The 24,469-nt window shown below is 41.7% G+C and overlaps 1 protein-coding gene across 2 annotated transcripts in view; it reads left to right on the forward strand.

Moving 5' to 3' along the window:
• LOC311230629 (nuclear receptor subfamily 6 group A member 1-A-like) overlaps positions 1-13,634 on the forward strand; it is a gene marked incomplete at both ends in the record, with an annotated part of 166,523 nt that extends 152,889 nt beyond the window's left edge. For both annotated transcript variants that reach the window (XM_084316972.1, XM_084316973.1), the window contains 8 exons: positions 2,863-3,093; positions 7,189-7,244; positions 8,528-8,682; positions 9,536-9,766; positions 10,588-10,842; positions 12,537-12,658; positions 12,836-12,988; positions 13,498-13,634. In XM_084316972.1, the coding sequence (XP_084173098.1) occupies positions 2,863-3,093; positions 7,189-7,244; positions 8,528-8,682; positions 9,536-9,766; positions 10,588-10,842; positions 12,537-12,658; positions 12,836-12,988; positions 13,498-13,634 (1,340 nt within the window). The remainder of the gene's footprint in view (positions 1-2,862; positions 3,094-7,188; positions 7,245-8,527; positions 8,683-9,535; positions 9,767-10,587; positions 10,843-12,536; positions 12,659-12,835; positions 12,989-13,497) is intronic.
• Between the last annotated feature and the right edge of the window lie 10,835 nt (positions 13,635-24,469).

Raw genomic sequence — 24,469 nt, forward strand, 5'->3', positions numbered from 1 at the left:
ACTCTGGCCAAGATAATACTGTCAGTACAATACTGATCTCTTAATAGTTGCTAGTACCGCATCTCAAGAGATTGGAGATAAGAATAGTGTGTGAATAGACGAGGAGAGAGCGAGGCTGTAGACCGCACATAGTCTCTACATCAAGTCCCATATTTATGTTTTGTGTTTATTGTGTTTTTGTGAGTCACTCACACTCACTGCTGTGGTTCACGTGACATTATTTTGATCCCTCTTCATGAAACACACCCTTTCCTTTGCAGCAGATAATAGGATACAGGGGGGATCACAGAATCCAAATGTAATTGCCCATTTGACCAACAGAGAGATGGATGTGTGACCTTGTTAGCCGATATCATAATTAGGAAAGCAAGTGTCTGAGAGTGCTGGGAGCTGTGTGTGTTATCTAGTCCTTTAATGTTTGAACCCAGTGAGCTGCTGGATACAGATCAGTGCACGGCCACATTCCAACTGGAGCCAGGCTTTTCACTGTAACCATGGAGTCCAACCCATCTGCTCTCTGTGGCTTTTAGGATGGGGGATGGTGCAGAGGGCTGATTGGTGTGTGTGTGTGTGTGTGTGTGTGTGTGTGTGTGTGTGTGTGTGTGTGTGTGTGTGTGTGTGTGTGTGTGTGTGTGTGTGTGTGTGTGTGTGTGTGTGTGTGTGTGTGTGTGTGTGTGTGTGTGTGTGTGTGTGTGTGTGTGTGTGTGTGTGTGTGTGTGTGTGTGTGTGTGTGTGTGTGTGTGTGTGTGTGTGTGTGTGTGTGTGTGTGTGTGTGTGTGTGTGTGTGTGTGTGTGTGTGTGTGTGTGTGTGTGTGTGTGTGTGTGTGTGTGTGTGTGTGTGTGTGTGTGTGTGTGTGTGTGTGTGTGTGTGTGTGTGTGTGTGTGCGTGCGTGCGTGCGTGTGTGTGTGTGTGTGTGCTTGCCTGCATGGGTGTGTATGTGTGCCTTTCATTTGCATGTGTGTATGTGCCTGCACGTGTGTCTGATAACACTTAATATGGTGGACAGCAGAGAATAAAGTGCTCAGTCTAATTCTCGGCTTTAGTAGTGAGTTGTATTATGTCGCCTAGAGGTAGATGGAGGATTAAGCGAAGATCTCCGACTGCTTTCTCCAATTGCTGTCTTAACAGTTTGCTGCTTTGCAGACTTTTGAGGTTACCTTGGTGATTAACAAAGTTACTGAGAATATCAGAAGTTCACATAAAAGTCTTCAATAGAATACATCTTTCTTTGATCCTCTCTCCATCCTGCTGTACACGCGCACGCACATGCACTCACACATCATTCACCACATGGTTTGAGGGGCTTTTGGTGGAGCTTGTTTCTGTAGGTATCTTGTCTTTACTGTTGTTTCTATCGTGTTCTCTTATGGTCAGCACATGTTGGTATAGCTGCCCGCTAACCTTAAACTCAGAGCACTGTGTAATTTAACCTACTATTTTTGCCCATACTTCATTTTGGGACATCCTGTTCCATATGACTTCCTTGCTGCGAGGCTGCCTTCCATCCAAGCCCCCAAATATCCCAAAACATGTGTTCCAAATTACCGCCCTCAACTTACCCCACGCCTTTACAACTTTTCACATTTTTAAATATGCAGCAAAAATATTTCGCCTTTTTAGGAAACCAGGTTAATGATTGAAGCGAGTGCCTAGTGTGCAGCGTATGGGGTACAAGGCTAGCTTTTCATTGTGTAACGAAGTGAGACAGTTTTCACAGTGGCACTATCGGGAGTAGTCACTCTCATTAAGGGTTGATTGGATGCTGTCATTGTTCAGCAACAGAGAAAGGAGAGCCTGTAAATAAATCACTTGTGTCATTTTAGCCCAGCTCCTTTCTCCCCATCAGACCTGCTGAATAAAACATACAAAGATGTCTGCAGTCTCTGTGCTCTGCTACTTTTTTTTTTTTTTTTTTTTTTTTATAACACAATGCCTGTTATACCTAAGCCTGTCTTAGAATTCCTTGGTTTATTAGGTGAACACTTAAGAGGGGAACGCCACCCATTTTAAAGAGTCCATATATGATATTCTTGTGCTCAAAGGACAGTCTATTATTCAACATACAGTATTTTCAACATACACCACTCTCTCCTGAAGCTAGATGTGTGAACCCTTGGATGTGTGGCGGCGTCACCTGGATGTAAATTCTGGGGCGGCTATAGACGACTAGGAAGGACACTAGCTTTGTGGAGCCATAAAATGCTAAGTTGAGTTCTCACACTCAAATGAGCTTTATTCTTCTGGGTGTTTTAAGCCTCACTGTAAGAGCTCACACAATCATTTTATTAAACGACCGGAGCTTTCATTCTTGTCTCACAGTCATTCTTGCCTTGCTGCAATTTTTTTTCCCTTTCATAATATTTTACATTACTGATAAATGTGTCTGCCGCTTCACCATTGCCATAGGCTTCCAGTGTATCTGAAAATATATCTTTAACACCATATAAACACAGTATCTGAAGATAATTCCATTTCCTCCTTTTTAGACTCTATTGACTTGCCTTTATTTTTGCACCGAGGCAAGATTCACTTGGAACCCACGTGTCAAAAGGACTGAATTATGTAACTTTTTCACAAAGAAATATTCAGCCCAGAGCTCTCCTGGTCGGGGCACAACTAGTGCCATGAAATCCACAAAAGACTAAAGGTGCAGTTGCCTCTTACAGCCACAGGGCGGCAATCTTACATAGTGCAGCTTTAACTCCCTGAAAAACTTTCCTCACTTAAAAAAACAAGTTGTATCCGTAGCAAGCTATTTGCTCACTTCTTCAGTCAATAGTTTTCTGCTGATTCACCACAGACATCAACACCACGCCAGGCTTTCGACTGAGACACCCTCCTTCCTCCTCTTGTGTTTCCAGATGATCCGGCTGACCAGCGCACCTGCCTTATCTGTGGAGACCGCGCCACAGGCCTGCACTATGGCATCATCTCCTGCGAGGGCTGCAAGGGCTTCTTCAAGCGCAGCATCTGCAACAAGCGCGTGTACCGCTGCAGCCGCGACAAGAACTGCGAGATGTCGCGCAAGCAGCGCAACCGCTGCCAGTACTGCCGCCTGCTCAAGTGTCTACAGATGGGGATGAACCGCAAAGGTGAGGAGATGGGCTAAACAGGGCATTTCAGAGTGAGAATCTCTTTCAATCATATGACCACACACACGCACACACAGGGCCGGACCTGGCACATTGGGGGCCCTACTCAAGCTTCATCACTGCGTGCCCCCCCCTATTTTCTGAGGTAAACTTAACTTACTAAAATTTCTATTTCATGACAACGAAAATTACGCAAATTGCTGTATTGCTGAACTTGTACAACTGTACAAGCAAAACTGTACATTGGAATATCGACGAAACCATACTTGGTTCCAAGAGGAGGGTCTCGTGTATTCTTGGGTTAGGTCATTTACTCAGGGGTTCCCAAACTTTTCAGGCCGCAACCCAAAAATAGGCCGCGACCCCCACTATTATAGGAGGTAAAAAAAACTACAAAAAAAAGTTTATTTTATTTTTTTATGAATGGAAATGTATGGTTGAAACATGCACACGTTCAAACGCACACACACTAATAAGCATTGGAGGCTTTTAACCAGGGCCGGACTGGGGAAATCATTCAGGCCAGGAAATATAGTGCAAAATATAGCCCCAGTCACGCCACTTTTTAAGCAGGGGGTCTGGGGGTCCCCCACCAGGACATTTCTCGTTTCAAAGACTTCATTTCCTGCATTCTGGTGCAGGATTTTTTTTATTTGTACCCTTTAAATGGCAGTGTTTGTGATGGCATCACAAATTATTGTTAAAAAACAAGCTGGCATATGTATGATTAGCAACAACACTGATTTTGATGGATTTTTTTCAGTTTCTTTGTAATGTCAGATTGAAAATAATACAATCTTTTATTCAACTTCAGCCCTGATCATAACACCACATATACATTTTATAATTCTAACCCTTTAAATGCCAGTGTGTGTGATGGCATATATTTGCAATATATCAAATGCAAAGTAGATTTTTCTGGGGGGGATTATTACAGGCTAGCATGTGTCAATGATTAGCAACAACAGTTTTTTGTAAGGGTCCCGCCTCCACCAATCACATGCAGCTCCTTTTGTGTGTGTGTGTGAGAGCAAGAGAGAGAGAGAGAGAGAGAGAGAGAGAGAGAGAGAGAGAGAGAGAGAGAGAGAGAGAGAGAGAGAGAGAGAGAGAGAGAGAGAGAGAGAGAGAGAGATGGTTCTCCAGTGATCCAGTTGCAGTGATCTCCTGGTTGTTCCCCACTTAGGCCCTGTCCACACGAGCGCTGGATTTAATGTAACCGAAGTTTGAAAAAAATAAACCTCTGTCCACACAGGTGAACAACCGCATATAATTGCGTACCCACGGCAGGTTGGAAAAACCAGCAACCGATACATGTAGTACAATGCCAAAACAGTAGGCGGCGATGTTGTACAGACATGAAGGCCATTTCAACCAATCAGAAAAGGTTGAACGCTCACTAAACTTCCTGTTTACATCATTTTGCCAACGGAACATATATTTTCAGCAAAGAAAGAAACTGCAATAAAAGTACAATAAACAAACGGATACATTCACTGTGTGTTCTGCCTCTCATTTGTTGATGAAACAAAACCATCAGCAACACAATTTACCACCACGAGCGGATAGTTTAGTCTCACAAAAGACCGCCGGTGTTGTTAGCTACATGCTAATGTGAATGGCTATATCTATGTATAGTATATAGCTTAAATGCTAACGTAATGTGGTAACGTTACCGCTATGAATGGATGCAAACGTTATTTAACACATTGCAGAATGGGTACAATACAATACGGCTCAATACAAACAATTGTTAAGGGGATGCAGTCTGGACTGGGTTCCTTATAACAATAACTTGACAACACATGAGTTTAGTTTAGTCGCAGCTACATGTTTACTCTGAGCATCAGGTCAGGAATGCGACAACAGACATCAGTCGATCACAACACTCTTCAACACAGACGATACGTTTCGAACAAAAGTTTGTTACAATCATTTTCATATAACGCTACTTGGGACAGCTCTGCTGTAAACACTGGTGTAGCTGGCTCTGCTCTAATCTCTCTACCCCGCGCTCGGTTGCTAACTTGCTATTGTTTGACAGTCTGCCGTGAACATGGGAAATAATTGCGACAGCTCTGCTGTAAACACTGGGAATAACCTCGGTTGCTATGCCCACACGCAACTGCAAAACCGCAAAACTTCACCATGGGCTCCGGTTTTCAAGACCGCGGTTGCAGTGTAGCAAATCCCCGGTTGTGTGTGGCCGAACAGTGCATCTGCGCACATACAATCATGGTTATATTAAATCCAGCGCTCATGTGGACAGGGCCTTAGGTTATCTCTAACTATTGCGCTGCTGCAACTAGAAACACTGTCCTGGCCTGCTTCTAAGTTCAGTGGCCTGACTGCAAATTTAGGGGTTCCCAAAGTCGGGGGCGTGACCCAGACTTTGGGAACCCCTAAATTTTACTGTACATTGGAGGGGGTTGGGTTAGGACATTTACAGGGGCCAGTTTCGAATTGCAGTCTCCCGTAGGTGTTTTTTGAGAGTGGTTTTGAAAGTGGGGTAGTGATTCACATTCCTTTACAGCTTTGGGTAGGGCGTTCCACATTGATGTGGCATAATTGCGAAACGTGTTTAGTCCCTTGTTTGAGCCGAATCTGGGTTTAACATGATTTGTGGAGCTCCCTCTGGTGTTGTGGTCGTGGTATTCACTGACCTTTGGGAAGTATTTTGACATGTACATGGGTACCTTGGTCGTGTAGTGTATCTTGTAGACCAGGCCCATTGCAAGTTGCTGTACTCTGTCTTCTACTCTAAGCCATCCTAGGTAGTCAAAGTGGGCAGGGGTGAGGTTGGTTCTAGGAGTAAGGTCAAGTAGTAGTCTGACCAGTTTGTTTTGTGATGTTTGTAATCTTGTTTTTAGTGCCTTTGAGGTACTTTGGTACCATGAGGTGCAAGCATAGTCGTAGTACCCTTGAATGAGTGCTCCTGCCAGAGTCTTCAGGGTATTCTTGTTTACCAGAGAGGAGATCCGGTACAAGAATCTAGTTCGTTGGTTGACTTTTTTGATTACATTGGATGCCATTTTGTCACAGGAAAGATTTGCCTCTAGGATGGAACATAGGTATGTAATTTCGTCTTTCCTTGTGACAATATTGTCACCCACTGTAACTGAGGGTTTTTTTAACCTGTAACTTGTTCTTGTCAGAGACCAGCAGGGCTGAGTCGTCCACGAACAAGAACAAGTTGCAGTCACAAGCTGACGACATGTCATTTGCATAAATTAGGAACAGTAGCGGTCCTAGTATGCTTCCTTCCATACTTTTTATTTTCTTCTCTCTTTATGAATGACAATCTTATATTATGTCAGGTTTCTTACACACTGATCATTTTCCATAGTTTACCCAAGCAGATATCATGGTATACTGGGGGTCATCCCTATGTTCCCCGGGTCCTATGTTCCCCGATTGATTGATTGAACATTTTATTATTTTTTATTATTTTATTAATTATTAATGTCCCCCTTGTTTCGAACTGGTTAAGCTTAGGCCCTCTTTCGAAGTTGGTTAAGGTTCGAGTTTGGAATCAGGGCTGGTGGTCTGACTATATCGCTACCGGGGAACATAGGACCCGGGGAACATAGGACCCGGGGAACATAGACATGCTCCCGTATACTGAAACAGGTCCTTCTGAATAACATATTACATGTTTTCCATACTTCCCAGGCTTAACACACCCACATGCCAAATCTGCCCCTGGATTCAGTATCACGGTACAGGTGTCAGCAGCACACACAGTTACGAAGTGTCCACTATAGATGAAAGCAACACATGTATTTTGTGACATGCAAGTTGTGACGGCAGCTTCTGGTCTGCATTTTATCAAAGGGGGTTTCACAGGAGGTTGTTGTTACTCCTCAGTTCTGTGGTTACACAGTGCCCTCTGCTGGGCGGATCGTGCAAATCACACTTGGGAGGCGTGATGATGGTGTTCAGCCTCTAGGTTGAGCTATGATACTAACTCAAATATTTTCCTACAATAGAATGTTTGACCTCTAACCCAAAGGGAAGGCCATTTGTTAAAGTACCATCTTAATTTCCTTTGCTACAAGTTCTTACTGAATGCTTTTTTCTTCTTCTTCCATTTCTCAGCAATCAGAGAGGATGGCATGCCGGGAGGGAGAAACAAAAGCATCGGGCCTGTTCAAGTAAATAATTACTGTATTCATTGTGCATTTTGAAATGTACTGCTCTCCTTTAATTACTATTTCTCTTGCGTGTGTCAAGTCTGAATAAGTCTTGGTTAAGTCACTAGAAAATGCATTCAGGATATGAACTATGTGGAATCAAGAAGAACAATTGGTGTAATATGCTACTACCTGTGAACAGAGATATGTGATGTACCCCCCCCCCCCCCCCCCCCCCCCCCCTCATGACCTTTTAAATTAATTGGCTGGTCAGCTCTTCAAGTAATTTACGAAGAGAGACCTTTAGATTCTTCAGCCAGATCAGTGAGCCACCATGTTTTTCTGTCTCTGCTTCATTATGTACAGTGGATATGTAGAGTACGAGTGGTTTCAGGGAAACTGTTAACCTGCAGGCTAATTACAACGTGCATTGTTTCAACTAAAAGCTTTCAGTTCATTCAGGACAGGGTTGGGGTCTGTTTCAGACGATACAGAAAGTGTTTTTCCCCCTTTGCAAAAAAAAGAAAAAGAAAGTGAAGATGTTTGCCGTTAAGAGATTTGTCTCTAAACCTTAATGCAGGAATGGCTTCTTATGTTGGTCATGATGAGTGAACTGCTCTTTCAATTTACATAGCCATTTTACGTAGCAATTTAACCCCCTGACACCCGCAGGCGATCTCGGCCGACGTTGCTGTCTTTCAGAGGCTATAGTGGGCTAGAGTGAATATACTGGTTTCGTATGAAACTAGACGACCTTGGGAATCCATAGGAAGGAGCTAAATGATGCTACAAAGTTAGGTTAAATCATGGTAGGGGAGGGGAAGAATGGCATGGCCATTTTCAAAGGGGTCCCTTGACCTCTTGCCTCAAGATATCTGAATGGAATACGCGTCTCCCATTTAGACACTTGCTAATCCCATGCAGTTTTTAGTAGAAACTATCCTGCTTTTTACATGCAGTGCAAATGTGTTCTTTTCATCTATTCGAAGAACGGTGTATGACTATTTCTGCATACTGGGGTCTCTAAACAGTCTTGGAATTGAATACATTGAGTATGACTTGAAAGATGAGACTGTTGTGGATCCAAGGAGCCCAGCTGTATTCATGTGCGATGGTGTCAGTCCCCATAGTGGCCATTTTCATTGTAGTGAGATAATTTTTTTAAACCAAATCTCAGAACCCAATTTTCTATGGTGTTCGTCAATGTGTTTGTGTCTTAATCTGGTATTTGAGGGATTTATTTTTTTACGCGTACATTAACTCACTACTGAAACGTCTGTCTGTCTTATCTATCTCTCCCTTAGATCACAGAGGACGAGATCGAGAGGATCATGTCGGGGCAGGAGTTCAAGGAGGAGGCCCCGGAGCACACCTGGGGCAACAACGGGGACAGTAACCACAGCTCCCCGAGCAACCAGGAGGGCAACCAGCCGTCGCCTGCGTCCACCCTGTCGTCCAAGTGAGTTCCTCGTCCCACCTCGTCTCGCTCCTCAGCCAGGCAGCTCTGCCAATCCCCTCCATTAGTGAGATAATGAGGTGGCCCTGACAGCCTAACACCGCATTCCCAGCTCACCCAGACTTGGTTAAGACATTCATCAGCAGAAGAATGCCTGAATATGCGCTGCTTTTTAGACTTAACGATGCCAATACAATGAACCCAGCACGCTAATCTGCTATTTTTCGCCACATGGAGACGAGTGCATTGTCTATCTGTTCTCATCAAGGCCAAATATTGCAGAGGTACGAGCATGGCGGCATGTATTTTAGTCTTGCTCTCTGTAAACATCAGATTTTATCTCCGCTGCCACGCAAAGCTGACTATGATAGCTATGTTGAGGAATAGTTGTTTTATCATGTTCAATCTCAACAGAAATGAGCAATGATAACGCAATACTTTGGTAGCAAATCTTTGGTATGCAGTCAATGGCACAAAATTAACTGAATAGAGACGTTTTGTCTGAAAGTGGTGTCTCTCTCTAAAAATCAGTCCTTCAGTGAAACTTGGAGAATGTAATCAGTCCCTTCTAGTCAAGTATTCCATGCATTGGAATGGACTACAGGCCCAGTTGTAGGGACAGTTAACAGGAAAGAGTCTATAGTATTCTTAGGTGCTTGGAAGGATGGAGCAGCTCTGTAATTACTGGGTTCTGTGGTTTTGTTAGTTGGTTGGTTGGTTGGTTGCATCATTTGTGTGTATATATTTGTGTGTGTATGTGTGTATTTGCTCCATTGCGTCCTCAGTCACACAGTGCAACACCAGATTCATCATCTCTACTGTATCTAACCTTTGACCTGTATCCCTGTATTTCCAGTCGCTCTGTGGAGATGAACGGCTACACATCTGCTCTCAGGGACCAGTACATCAACACATCCATGTCCGCACCCTACCAGCTCATGCCGCACCTCTTCAGCTACGCCACACAGTCGGGCCTGCTGGCCCCCCAGCCCCGCAGCCTCTACCCACAGTCCCATCCGATGGTGCTGCAGCTAGTGGCGGCAGAGGACCTGGCCCCACTGGCCACCCCCATGCTTATAGAAGATGGGTGAGTTGTTCAAAGCCCCAATCCAGAATTGTTCTAGGCCATATAAATTGCTAAAATAAAATACCTAAAAATACAGATCAGTTTTACTGTTGTTATGATTTAACTAGTGCTATCTATCTGTTTATTAGAACTGCAACAGCCAATTCCTTTATAGTGTCATATTTTGCTCTTAAGCGATTGTTCCAAATAATCAAATGCATCTTGATGAACACCTTGGCCTACTGATAGAAATCCCCAAAAAAACATTAAAGCAAGAAAAACACAAAAACAACAACAGCAACATCATCTGGTCAGGCCAACACACACATCTGCTGCAGTAAGTAAACAGTCACCAGATAAAGTGGGTGTCATGCACACCACCGTTTCCCCAGACATGCTTGTTACCTTTAACAAGTGCCCCTGGTGGAATAGATGCTACCTAGTGGAATAGATAAGGCAAACAAGCGAGGAATCGCTGGTGCACGTTAAACCATAATGCTGGCACTAAAGCGTTTACAAACGGCATCATCCCATCAAAGGCTCACGCAATAGTTTTGAGTGTAAAAGAAGAAAAGTCTCCTATCCCATGTTTTGTGTTCAGTGGGAGAGCTATCCTTTTGTTTACATTTACAGAGTGAGCTCTTAACATTAGACACCAAACCATCCAAATGCTACACTTTAGAATGGCTTCCTCAACAATTTACAACTATACGTATATTTCTCAACTCCCCTCACTGATATGTATGGGTAATGTAATGTCTACCACTGTGCTCCAATCACGATGGGAGACATTTTAAACCAATATTCACTCTGTACGTCTCTCTCCCTCTCCTGTGTCCCAGGTACAAGGTGACCCAGGTGGAGCTCTTTGCCCTGCTGTGTCGCCTGGCGGACGAGCTGCTGTTTCGACAGATCTCGTGGATCAAGAAGCTGCCGTTCTTCTGCGAGCTCTCCATCGAAGACTACACCTGCCTGCTCAGCTCCACCTGGCAGGAGCTCATCCTGCTCTCCTGCCTCACAATCTACAGCGCGCAGATCTTTGGAGACCTGGCCGACGTCACTGCCAAGTACACGCCCTCGGACAACGAGCTGCAAGGGTGAGTAGCGATATGAGGTGGAGAGGGAGGGGAGGGGCTTCGGCGGATCAGTTTCATTAGCGGAGACGTCCATGTTTTTTTTGTCTTCTCCATGACGTGTCACTCGTTTCCTACAAATACAGCGCAATGCCATCAACGCAGCTCAGTGGTCATGGCTGTCATTCAGTGACATCACCAATATTTGATTACAATCACTTGTCGTTTGCCTATCCACACGTCTGCCGTGACGTAATCGAATACTAATAGCAATTCAACCTGAATGGGAAGATAAAAGGAAAACGCTTGCATTACGCTGTGATAGAGTGACTCAGTCTGCCTCTGACCCCCTTGGTTAAGGTCAGTAGTCATTACTGTATACGAGTTATAAAACACTAAAGCAGGGTCTCGTGGGGTCTTGTCCACTTAATATTTCACTAAAAGGAGGGTGTCATGAGTTGAGTTGTGCTCCTCACTGCAACAACATTCTCCTCAGACAAAGGCGAGGCGTTCCACTCCGTGGGTTCAATATCTTCAAGGGGGGTATTTCGTCTATCACAGTGGTTTGTATTGTTTTTGGAGGAGCTCCAGTTATCTGGTCCGTGAAGGGGAGGACTTGGTAGGACAGAGCTGTGGCTAGCACCGTCTGGCCCCTGAAATACCTGTCTGCCCCACGCTAGGTAGAGTAGTGTTTAGGGGGTTCACCTCTGTGTAAATCAGACCTGAATGATCTAACCTCAGGACACATTTTGTCAAAAAATTTTATATGATTTATAGTGCTACCTTGTTGCTTTGGTCCATTTGCCTGCAGTTTAGCAATTTTTAGGAGTTCATACCTGATTTACAGTGGCAGACACTAACCGATGTGGACTCCAGAGCCTCTGCAGTGAGAGTGATTAAGAGATCCTAGAGCCAGGGAGACAAGCATTGAGATTGATGAGTGGAGTTACTTGCTTTGGATCTATCTTTAAGTCCCTGCTTCTGAAAGCTGGAAGGAACGGTTTGGTCAGCAAGATGGATGTTAAGCTGAACAGCATTTAATCACTCTGAATAGATCATAGACATAATCCTCTTTTTCTCTTCCTCTCTTCCTCCTCATTCTACCATAGGAACCTAGATAATGAACTCTTGGGGAATTTTACTTCTCCCTTTGATGTACTACTCCCTTTTGTCACTGTGGTTTTAAGTGTAGACGATGATTCACTCAACAGTTTTGTGTGGTTCTTATGTTTTAAAAGAGTACTTGTTACAAGTTTATTACTTGAAGTTACGTGAAGTTTGTCGTAGTGAAAATGTTATGTTTCATTTGAGGGAACTTTGTACTTTTACTCCACAATCAAAGGAAATATTGTACTTTTTACTCCTATCAGTTAGTTAGTTACTTTTAAGAAATATATTTAGCATACAAAACATGGCAAAAATGTATGCAGATTATGTACATTTAGTAATTCAGCTGAAGTTTTTTTTTATTTCCTTTAGAGGTCAATGGTTCGAGGCTTGAATGCTCCCAAGCACTGGAATACACAAATATCATGTGCATACGTTTACTTTTGATACTTAAGTACATTCAATACCAAATACTTCTCAACTTTTAATTAAGCAGATTTTTGAATGGAGGACTTTTACTTTTACCAGAGTACTATTTTATCTGGGTATTTCTACTTTTACTCAAGTAACGGAACTGTGTACTTCTTCCACTACTGGTTGCACTCTCTCAGGTTCAGCGAGGACGGCATGGACGTGATGGAGAGGTTGATATATCTGTTCAGCAAGTTCCACCAGTTGAAGGTCAGCAACGAGGAGTACGCCTGCATGAAAGCCATCAACTTCCTCAACCAAGGTAACCAAGCCAATTGACCTATCTCAAAGCCCTGCCCTCTTTTCTTGATCTTCCAATCACAACTTTTGCTTCCCGCTAACCAACTTTGTCCATTGTTCAACAGAATCACACTTCTAAGAATCATTAGTGGTGTGTATTCCCTCATCACATTCTCTCGTCATTTTGTCCCCTCCACAGATATCAGAGGCCTGAGCAACGTCTCCCAGCTTGAGCAGCTAAACAAGCGCTACTGGTACGTGTGTCAGGACTACGCGGAGTACAAGTACCCCCACCAGCCTAAACGCTTCCCCGAAATCATGATGTGTCTGCCAGAGATCCGTGGCATTGCAGGTAAGGATGACTGACTGTCGACTAAAATGTATGTTTTGCCTCTCAGTTGGCATGTACTATAATGAGTTGCTATACAATATTTAGTTCCAAACACATATTGTGATTGGACGAGAGACATTCCAGGACTGCTTTTGACTGCAGTACATCATCACTGCCTTACATTGCTTAGCAACGGGCAACTAATTGTCATTGGTGGAAGACTAAATAAATCTTTGGTCTTTGTTTAACCTTCATTTTTGAAAGGATTATGTAACATTTTCTATATATAATAACATACTCATGGTCATGCCATATAGTGGCTTACTGGCACGGCTGTGCTGATTGATGGATTAACTTGGTTTATGGCCTGTATGACCACTTCATGCCAGTGCCAACAACCACAATACAGCACACCGGCTCATATGTTATTGCTTAGATAAGCATATTACAAATATTGCCGTGCTTTTTGAAAGTTAGGCTATAGGATGACATATAGCATTCTTATGCACTGCCGATTGTGTGTGTTTCAGGGAAGCTGGTGAATGTCCCCCTAGAACAGCTCCCCCTCTTGTTCAAAGCAGTCTTGCACTCCTGCAAATCCAGCCTCACCAGCTGCAGGACCGGCCCCTCCCCTTGTGTGACTACGGGTACCTCCGCTGGAAATTAGGCCACGCCCCCTCCGCGCTCACGAGAGAGACCACTGCTTTCTTGGCGCTGGCCCCCCGGGGGTCAAAGGGACCAGGGTCTCCCTTCCTGTGAATGTGACAAGCAGCTAGGTTTTTTTCTTTCTTAATATATTTATTACTCGACAGAGTTGAATGTATGCTGATTTACACTGTGCACATGCTTCTGTACAAAACAAAATGCACATTGATGCATCGATCTTTGGAGTTTACAAGTGTGTATCCGATCTGCTCAATGTGTCGGTGTCGCCATTGTTCGAGCGTTTTGAGACTACCTCAGGAAGATGTTGTTGCTATTTTCAGGTACCTTTTCTCGCTGTTTGAAAATGAAGAGCTGCCCAGTCTAAAAACAAATCCCTGTTGGACGCTTTGACACCTCAATCAGAAACTGAATGTTTTCAAAAAGAGCTGCGTAAACCAAAGATTTACAAATGGCGTTCCCTGCAACTGGCTGCAAAACTGAGAATATTTGCTACTCTTATCTGCATGGGAATCTGAGATATCCTGTTTATAGAAGGCGGTCTTGTCAATTTAACATTCCAAGACTCAGTGAGGTGACTTGGATTTGTGGGGTCTTCATTGAAAAGTAGCATACGGGTATTTTATTTACAATCATAGACTGGAGAACAAAGGCTTTATTGCAGGGGTAGGGGAGGATAGCTAGGTTCGCTGTTAGCTTTTTTTTTTTTTTTTTTTATTATTTTCTTTATTCTTTTATTTTTTTTAGATTTTTTTGACCAAAGTGTTATGCAAAGCTTTTTTCAAACACCCATTGATGGGTATAAGGGGCTGATAGCTCAACAAAAAAAATATTTCTTATCAATGAAGGACCAGGATAAGAAATTAATCAATCTGTGTCAGAGGCGAGACCCTCTGCTGGACAGATGTAGAATGCAGCCGGATCTCATTCTGAATACTATTCCTGAGACACTCGACACAGCAGTGTCCAGCCAAGCCCTTGTATTTGACGTTTGCTCCCGTCGGAGAGATGTTGATGGCTTTGAGCCCTGTCCTTTATCCAGCCATAACCCAGAACCGAGCCTCCGCACATGCTCACCGGGTTTGTGGTCTGCACAGTCGGGCTGGAATAGGAAACACAGGTCTGCTCATGGTTAGTAATACAGCTCACCTACCTGGGTCAGAATATACACGGTTGGCTATTTTAACTTTACAAATAGGGTGGATAGAAATTTGTTTTAGCCAGCCTTATGCTGATCCACTCGGCACGTCTAGATCTGGGGTTTGGTTTGGAGGATTTGGGTGACGTCTGGCTTGCATACCATCTGTGACAGATATGCACATTCTAAAAAAAAAAAAAAAAAAAAAAAAAAAGAAGCCATAGATAATGGTCTTTATTTTCGAAGAATGATGGTCATTTCAAAACCATTTTGAAGTGTCTTTTTTCGAATTCAGCAAGTTTCTTGGCATTTCATACGTCGTGTACGAACATTTGAAATGTAGGCAAAATGCAGTCCTTGCAACGACTCTTTTTTTTGCACACTGTGGTGAGGTTGTTGGGAGACTTTGACCCTTGACCTCGGCGATTGCCCACTGCCCACCCAGTGTATTCCTCTCTCAGGTCCATGGCAACCTGCAACTAAACAGGGTAAAGTGAGTGTTATAAATTGTATTCAGAAAGTTACGCAGTGATCACGCTGATGTACTTTGTAGTATTAGTCGATTGTAGGATTCAGGACATTGTAGGTCCTTTTTTTTTTTTCTTTTTTTAGAAAGTGTTTTCTTTTATTTCCCTCAAGGTTTTTCATGTTCAACAAAAGTGGCCGTTGTTTTTAAAGGTGAGACACGCAGGACAGAGAACTAAATGTTCTTCAGAATGCATGATCACAACCGTTACTGTATGGGTTGTAGCCTATTGATGCAGTGACTTCTCTGCTCCTGACATCTACCTCTCTATATCTCAACCTTAACAACACCACCAGACCAATGCAGTCTTATTTTCTGTTTCAGTTAGCCTACTTTTCACGTTTTTTTTTTGTTTTGTTCATTTTTATACATTTTCATGTTATACCTTGTAGATTTTGTGAATGTTTATTTTTTATTTTTTCATGTATTCATAGTATTTTTCTTTTTTGGAGTGAATGCAACCCCTATTGTTTTGTTTTACTTCAGAATTATTGAACTTGAATTTTTCGACAGAATTCTAATAACTCATTCCTTTTGTCCAAGCCGTACTTTTATCGTGTCTCAGTCTGGTTTGATCAACTTTATAAACATGTTACTGAGATAATGTCTGCTGTGATGTATATAGAATGCAGACAAAATGTTTGGTTTGATATGGAAGGCCTATTTCAAATCCTTTACAGGAAAAACTACATGAATTTCACATTTGAAAAATCACGTTAAAAAAAAAATCACATTCCACCCATGTTAACACTTTCAGAGCCGGCCATGTTTTCCTTTTTACCCCCTTGAATGCCCATCAACCACTTCAATGTTAACGTTAATATCGCCTAATCTATGTTTTAAATTATGGCTATGTGTCTAATCTGCCCGTCGCTTATCAATGACTCATTTTCCAGTCAACATTGTCGAAGCGGATTGTTTTTTTATCGGTTCATTTCCGTTTTATAGCATTTTGAAAAGCCCTTGTTTTCACGGAAAATAAAAATATTCTGTGATAAACGCCCTGTACTGGAATATTCTAGAACGTTGTCATTTTTCGGCCTATTTATGAATCGTTTTCAAATAAACGCTAGATTATCGATAGTATATGTGTACGTATGCACGCTGGTGCCGCAAGCTAAAAATCGGTTCTCTTATTTCCTGATCGCTCGCACAGCCAAACAGCCATATCACATATAGGGGAAAAGCTTATATCTCCGTGAAAACAGGTCTGATTATCCTAAGACTGGTCAAATAGATTCCTTACCTGAGATCAGATGGTATCCAAAAAGATTATTCTAATTCCTGATCGCCATTCTAAAAATCGATCATTTTATTGATCCAATGCTACGTACTGTAAAGACATATTACACGCTGTTCTGATGGTCCACAATGAATCCGATCGGCTCTGGTTACATGCGTGAGAAGTAAAATGTGGATTCCGGAGTTTTTTTCTCACATCCATTTTCATTGAGTCCATTCCAAAAGGGTGCATTACCATCTGAGAGACGATAGGGGGCGCTTTTTTCACATCTGAGCGCCTGGCGGGGCTGGTTTCCCAACGGTAGACTCGGTTGATGAAATATGAATTCAGATCGCTAATAAAAAAATAAAACTATATTTGTCGTCGTGGGCACTCAATGGGGGGGCTGATAAAACGAGTTATGTCGTTTTGGGCATTCAAAGTGTTAAAGGGACCGTTTTAGATTTATGGACATTAAAGTGGTATGGAATACTTGCTAGTAGTATAGTTGATGCAATGCTGTTAGCTTACTCATGTCCTGTGGTCGGGAGTTCCGGCCCACCTCCCGGTTCTGAGTGAACTGGGAAGCATCAGACAGGCAGAAAATGGGCTCATGAGACAAAAAGGTTTTAATCTCCACACCACAACATGCAGGCGACCCATTTCCAACAGAAAACCACGGTCCTCGACCATTGCTTATGCCTCGGAGCGGCACGGCGTGTTGGACCTAGTCCCAGCCATAGGCGCAGTTGTTTGGGGGTTCACAACTGTGCAAAATTTGTACAAGGTGTTTGGATAAGGATAAGCAGTTTGCATGCGTTTTCGTCTATGACCAATATGTCCATATATACTGTAATGTACTGGAAACGGAATATTGAGCATTATCTGTGGAACTCGTACAGGCAGAAAACCCCAAAAAGTTTATGAATATGGTAACCCATAGTTGGTGTATGAGCTTATACCCAGCATTTAAAGGGATATGCGATTTAGGTTACATGTGCAAACTCATAAAACCTCCTGAATATTATCGCAACATTAATGTGCATATCTCCTTGATTTGAACCTGACAGACACTGATGTAAATTATGTAAAAATGTTGAGCACATTAACAGTTTTCAACACTATACAATGACTAGTGCAGAAGCAGAAGACGGTACCTCTTTTTATAGCGGTTATATCGATCCCCTATTTAACGTTACAGGGACAGTTTTGCAGACTGATCACCCTCGATGAAGTGGGGCTAGAGAATCTCTCCTGAGCCACTGTAGATCTGACAGCTACTAATCCGCCTCAAAACTGATACTTTTGCTCCGATGTTGCTAAATGCAATGTCAGTGTCCCGGAAAATTTTGTTCAGTGTTGCTAACTCAGATTAATGATTTCCCCAAGGGGATCAATAAAGGAATATCTTGATTAGCATTTAGTTAGCATTTAGTTAGCACCGCCACAGTGTTTTCAGTTGAGTTCTCTGGGTCTTTCAGAAGCATGAGTTTCCTATCTGGGCCAAGCTGGAATGTTTGCAAAGAAGCTGCGAATATCCACCATTAATTAAGGAATTTAAAAACAAGGCTTTCAATGCAGTGCAAGCCGGGGCAGTTACCTGCCATGTGCCTGTCTATCAGGTTACTATCACTGATTTAGCTAATGGTTACAACATGGTAAATCAGACCTATCCATGTTTTAGGAAAACAAACACAAAACAAACACCAGTAGGCCGACTATTGTATTGTATTCATTATCATAAGTTAGAACATTACACTTAAAACATTTATTAATTTCATGTTAATTCCAAAGAAAATCATTACATGCATTTTTGACTACAGCCTATAGACGGTTCAGTGAGCCCCCTGAACCAACACAAACTGCGCCAGTGTGACGTGCCATTCACATTCCATAATGAATCAATCATAGGAAATGCTCGAGGACTGTGGTTTTCTGTTAGAAACAGGCAACTATATTGTCTGCATGATATGGTGTGGATTCAAATGTTTTTGTCCTGTGAGCCCATTTCTTTTTGCCTGCCAGAACCACCACTTGACTCAGTGAGTAAGCTAACAGCATAGCATCAACTATGCTACTAGCAAGTATTCCATACCACTTAATGTCCACAAATCTAATACTATCCCTTTAATGATTTCACCCTTTAATGATTTCATGTAAAATGTTCATGGTATTTTCTGTACGTGTGAAACTTGCTTTCATGTACAGATGCAATCACATGTATCTCATTTGAAGGTGAACTGCTTGTGATCACTAAAAATACCATGACAATTACATGTGTGAAATCATGTCGATTACATGTGAAGTGTTCCAAAAACACATTGGAAACGCATGTGATAATGATAAACGTGAAATTTGTGTTTTTTTTCTACATTTGAATCATTTTAATTGTGATGTTCTTTTGTTTTTGTTTTATTGTGGAGCTTTTAGTTCCAAATGGGGGTGAAATAGCACTCTCTTACACACACCTTATTCGTTATCCAATGATAAAGCTCTCACAACAACTGAGAGCGACACGTGTGGAGAATGTGACTCCCCTCCTTCTCTCATTTCATTATGAATGCATCACTCATAATAGAGGTTTCAACATGGCACTGTCTAGATCCCATCACCTGAAGGTCCTTGGCTGTGACGGTTAAGGTTAGGGTTAAAGGGGCAGTTCACCAAAATACACTCTCTGAGTGCTATTTAATTTATCCATTCAGATAGTTTTGGTGTGATTTGCAGAGTTTTGGAGATTATCTGCCGTAGAGATGTCTTCCATCACCGCAATACAATGGAGCTGAAGGGCACTTGGTTTATGCTGCTCAACACACCAAAATAAACGGCAATGTCTCTTTCCAGAAATCATGACGGGTAATCCACAGACCTTGTTGTGAACAGTTTCATTTATGAACTATTTTCTACTGAAGTGCACCCACCATATAATGGGGTAAAGGATAGATTTAGAAAAAACTTTTTAGGTGAAAAAATATATAAAGTTACGGCTATGCAATTTGGCCAAAAAGTGACACTCCCTGGTCACAACCGAGGCCTCTCCAGATGATGTGATCTAGACACTGCCTTTCAACATGGTTGGGGAACAGCCTCTGGACTGGGCTTAAAGAACATGGCAACCTAATCTCAGGGATCAGTACTTCTTAGGGGACATGCATGAAAGCCCAATCCAAGACCCATGCCTCAATGTTTGTGTGATGCAGTGCACTGTTTTTATTTTTTTATTTAGGGGCCCTAAAGCAGTAGATTATACCTTTAGGGTCTCTTAACTTTCAAACCAAAAAGTCTCACCACTACCTTACTGCCAACCCCTCTGGCTTCCTAACAGACTCATGCTTTAATATACACGTGTTGAGCAAATATTGTTCTTTTATGTTCTAGATTGTGTTTTTACAGACCATGGATATGTCATTTTGCAATTTCTATACTAAAACTACCTCTTTTACTTCTCATCATGTTGCGTGCATTCAAATAGATTATGTTTTTTAATCTTATTTATTGGTTTCATTGCACCAGTGTTCTATTATGTTGTTTCTTTTTATTACACTCAGTGACATAATATCACATCTATCACATTTTATTGCAAGCGCTGATACTTTTTTTTTTTTTTTTTACTTTTTCTTTTTGGCATAAACTTGTTGCCTCATTTCCTTTTGCTACCTCATGTCATGACTGCTGCCTCTTTCTTGTGGAATTGACTGTATTCACACGGTGGCCATTTTGCTCTTATGTCATGCTCAGGGTTTGTATTCCTTTCCACCCTGATGTTGGAAAGGAATCCCAACCTGAGCATGACATAAGAGCAAAATGGCCACTGTGTGAATATGGTCGATGGCCTTTAGTCTGACACTTTTACAGTTTATTCACTAGGTGACTTTAACTATGCTTTTCACGACAACATCAGGGGATATTTCACAAAGCAGGATTATCTAGTCGGAAGTCAGGAAGAAAACAACAAAACACACAACTATATTTTGATCTGTAAAACAAAATTTGAAAATTAGGTTTATGAATGTGATGTAGTCGTGCATATTGACCGTTGTTGACTTGATTATGAACTAAATCAACTGTTTGAGGGTTATCTGACTAACTGCATGATCCTGCTTCATGACACAACCACCTATTCTATATACCAACTGATAATCTCAGTACCTTATGATACTTCCTACTTTCTTTTCCTTTTTATTTAGTGTCATATTTTATTTCACTCTGCCCTGTTACCATGGTTTCAACACCAAAGACTGAAGAATGTCATTGGAAATGTGGGCATACTGACTAGGTATTCACGTGTCTTGAAGATGTTGTCCTTGTGACGTATAACCAGTGGTCTATTTGTCCGCCACGTGTTGACGTGTCATGAATACCTGTCGTTATCTTTGTGATCAGTGTTTGCTGTGCGTACACGCTATATTCATCTTGCTGTAACACGTCAGTTTCTTGTACTTCTTTGTTATATCCTTCACTAATTAAGACATTTCATGATAATGTAAACAATCTACTTGTGGAGAGTTAGAGGGGCACTTCACCAGAAAACTGACGATTTATTTTGCACACAATCTCACACACATCCAAAAAGTCTTCCCACACGTTCATTTAGTTTGACAGTTATTGAGGGTGAATGAGATTGATGACGGCCACCATTGATGTCATCACGGACATTGAATCCTTAAGTTGTGTTAATTGCAGCTCAATGAAATGATAAGGTAGCAGTCCCTATAAAGACAAGGTATTGCTATTTATTTTAGTGCTGTAATTAACACAACGCAAGGATTCAATGTCCCTGATGATATCACCGGTGGCAACATTCAAACTAATTTACTCTTGGTAACTGTTGAACTGAATTAACCGTTTTTTTTGGATGTGTGTGAGACTATGCAAAATAAATCAGCATTGTTTTTTGGTGAAGTGCCTCTTTAAGATGGGAGGGGAGGGAAGGGGCGGGGGGGGGGGGGGGGGGGGTCAGTATCATATTTTGACATATTGCAAATGCTGCTTGTGATCCATTATGAACTAGAGAATGTAATTCTGGGTCAATCTGCCATTTCCTCATGTTTACATGCTTTTTCTTCACTCGTCTTAACTCTTGATGCCGTGATACTCCACCACCAAACGGTGTCAAACTGCACTATTAAGTCTACGGAAGTGTTACTACAACTCTGCGATACCGTTAAGAGACTTGTCGTACAGGGGCACAAGATGACCCCAGGAAGAGTAGTCTCACCTTGGTGTAGACTAATGGGGATCCACAATAAAAGATGAGGGAAGACTGTGAGAAGTAGAAGAGCAGAAAAAAAACACAAAATGTTGATGAGAGTATATCTCAGGGAAGAAAAATCTAAGTTTCACATTATTATCGAGTGAATAGACAACTCAGTGCATATTGTAGCTTATCGTGTTTTTTCCTTACAAAGAAATGGTCTCTGCTCTTGTTACTTTAACTACCTGTGAAGAATGTGATCCATTACGTTTTAAAAGCATGTTTTTAGAAGGTGTTAGGATTTGAAACCAAATAAATGTGAACGTTATGCAACTGTATGACTGTTGTCCTGGTGTGTGTCATTCATTCTTGATTTTTGTGATTCGTAATTTTCGGATGATGCTGAACTCATCCAGTGGTACATGTTAGGGATTCAATTAATGTTCTTTAGAAACCCGGTCAGCAGAATATGGATGCATGTGTCTAAACTATGTGTCCCTGACCTGATCTCCTAGCACTTATGTGTAATACATAATGTGTTTTGCAGAGTAAGAAAGGCGATAATTCACATACACGCAACAACAAAGTGTTCTTCACCGTCAATAAGTGATCTGTATCTAAATCTGTATTGTAAATTCAATGATTTAGAATAATCTGCACTTAAAAGCTAAATATTTTTATTTAGAGTTCAGGTGGTGGGATTTTACGAGTTGTTACCAAACTCTAATATCTGTAATTGATTAAAACTAAAAACGAACCATTTTCTTCTCGAGCCAATCAGTAGACCTGGCTATATGGACCATAAAAATATCCAGAAACAAAAGTTCTGCATTCCGAAGCCTTTTCAGAGCAAAGAGATAATTGTGTCTGCAGGTAGTCCAGGTTCAAGGCTAACGTTTATGAATGCTTGGCTTTACAGACATCGACACTCAGTGAAAGGCTAGACAGAGAATTCAATAAGTATCACGTGTCTTTTCCATCAGGTTAGCTCACACTATTAGATGGCTGTCCAAAGCCTCTGTGACACATTGTTCAAATCCACTGGGGTCACTAGCTAAATATCCTCTGAAGCAAAAAAAGAACATTAACAAGAAATATGATATGGTGCTGTATACACTATTTGAGAATAGAAATTGACATCCTGTTAATACTTGAAAATATATCTTTCTGCACACTGGGCAATCACAGATGCTATTGCTCCTGCCATTGCTGTTTCACAGTTAATTATAATATGAATGTTTTAATATTGTGAGCAGTATTGTATAATGAACTGTATTTATTTTTATTTATTACTCACTGCTTAATGAAGAGATATTGTACAGATACACACACATAAACACAGGTTATCTGAATTGTGATTGATGGTTGTCGGTGGGGCTGCTGATTGCATCATGAGTGTGAACCGGCAGGTCCAGGAGCGAGCCACCAGGACCAAGAGTCACCAGTTATCTCCTCAAGGCTGATGGAGTAGCTTTTGACAGACTGTTCCAACACACAGCCCCCACCTCTAATCAAACCCACTCAAGGCTGTGGATCCCCCTGGGCAAAGCAACAGCACCCAGAGGTGGGAGGTTGGATCATGTACCTTACGTCTAATCAAAGAGCTCATGTACGACAGCTATCTGCATATGTAGTGATGTTGATTTCAGTGAGAAGGGTTGCTCTGTCTGCCGTGTTGGATTATTTTAGATCACAGCTGGCAGAGTCCATCATAAAGCTGGTTGTTGGAAATCCCACCCACCGAGATTCCCTTATCAAAGCCAAATGTCAATGCCAATATCCTTTTTCTCCTTGATAAAACTCTGAGGTTTTGTACAACGATAAAGCTTAGATGGGAGCATGCATATGTTTCCACATTTCTAAGATATTTTTTTCACTCAAAATTAGGCCCTATTCCCACATTTCTAATATTTATTTTTTCTCTTAATTTGGTAGCCAACAATTACACCCAACCTATTATCCAATTGTCCTCCGGTAGTAGAGGGTTCGTCCGGGAACATAGGGCGTCATTTTGAGAAAAATCTTAGAAATGTGGGGACATCGGGCATAATTTTTAGTGACATTTTTTTTCTTATAAATGTGGGAACATCGGGCTGTGGGACCACTTGCACAATGTGGAGGCGGCATATCCGGTTACGTCTTCCAACGTGTAGACTTCTTCCGGTCCCATCACAATACATAGACTTTAGCAACTTTTCTCCCGTCAATTAAACAACTTTATCGTCACTTTTTTAATTACTTTAAAAAATTATTTAATAAGCAAACGTTTGTAAAGTGTGTTTGTCTAACAGATTAATGTATGGGATTTAGCTGGAGTTAAATGCTAATGTAGCTCCACTGTTAGAGTTAGCTACATTAGCATTTAGCTACGCCTTTTGATTGATTGAAAATTGTATTAAGATTGCAGAATGGGTACAATACAGTACAGCTCAATACACACAATTGTTAAGGGGGATGGAGACCAGAGAAAGACTTTAGTCTTGTTTACATCAGGGTCCCCCATTTTCAATTCATCATAACTATTATGACATCTGTTAGACCCACGTTTGATATTCTGGAAAGTTGCTTTCTGTTAATCTGGTCAACTAAAATATTGTATTGGAGCTAAATCCTAATGTGGCTAACTAACAGTATGAATGAAAGAATGAATGAATGCATGAAAACTTTATTTAACAGATTGCAGAATGGGTACAATACAGTACGGCTCAATACATACAATTGTTAACACATTCCCTGCCACGCAATTTGAGCATCTTATA

The sequence above is a fragment of the Notolepis coatsorum genome (genome assembly GCF_963971535.1).
Source record: "Notolepis coatsorum genome assembly, chromosome: 1".
Lineage (NCBI taxonomy): Eukaryota > Metazoa > Chordata > Actinopteri > Aulopiformes > Paralepididae > Notolepis > Notolepis coatsorum.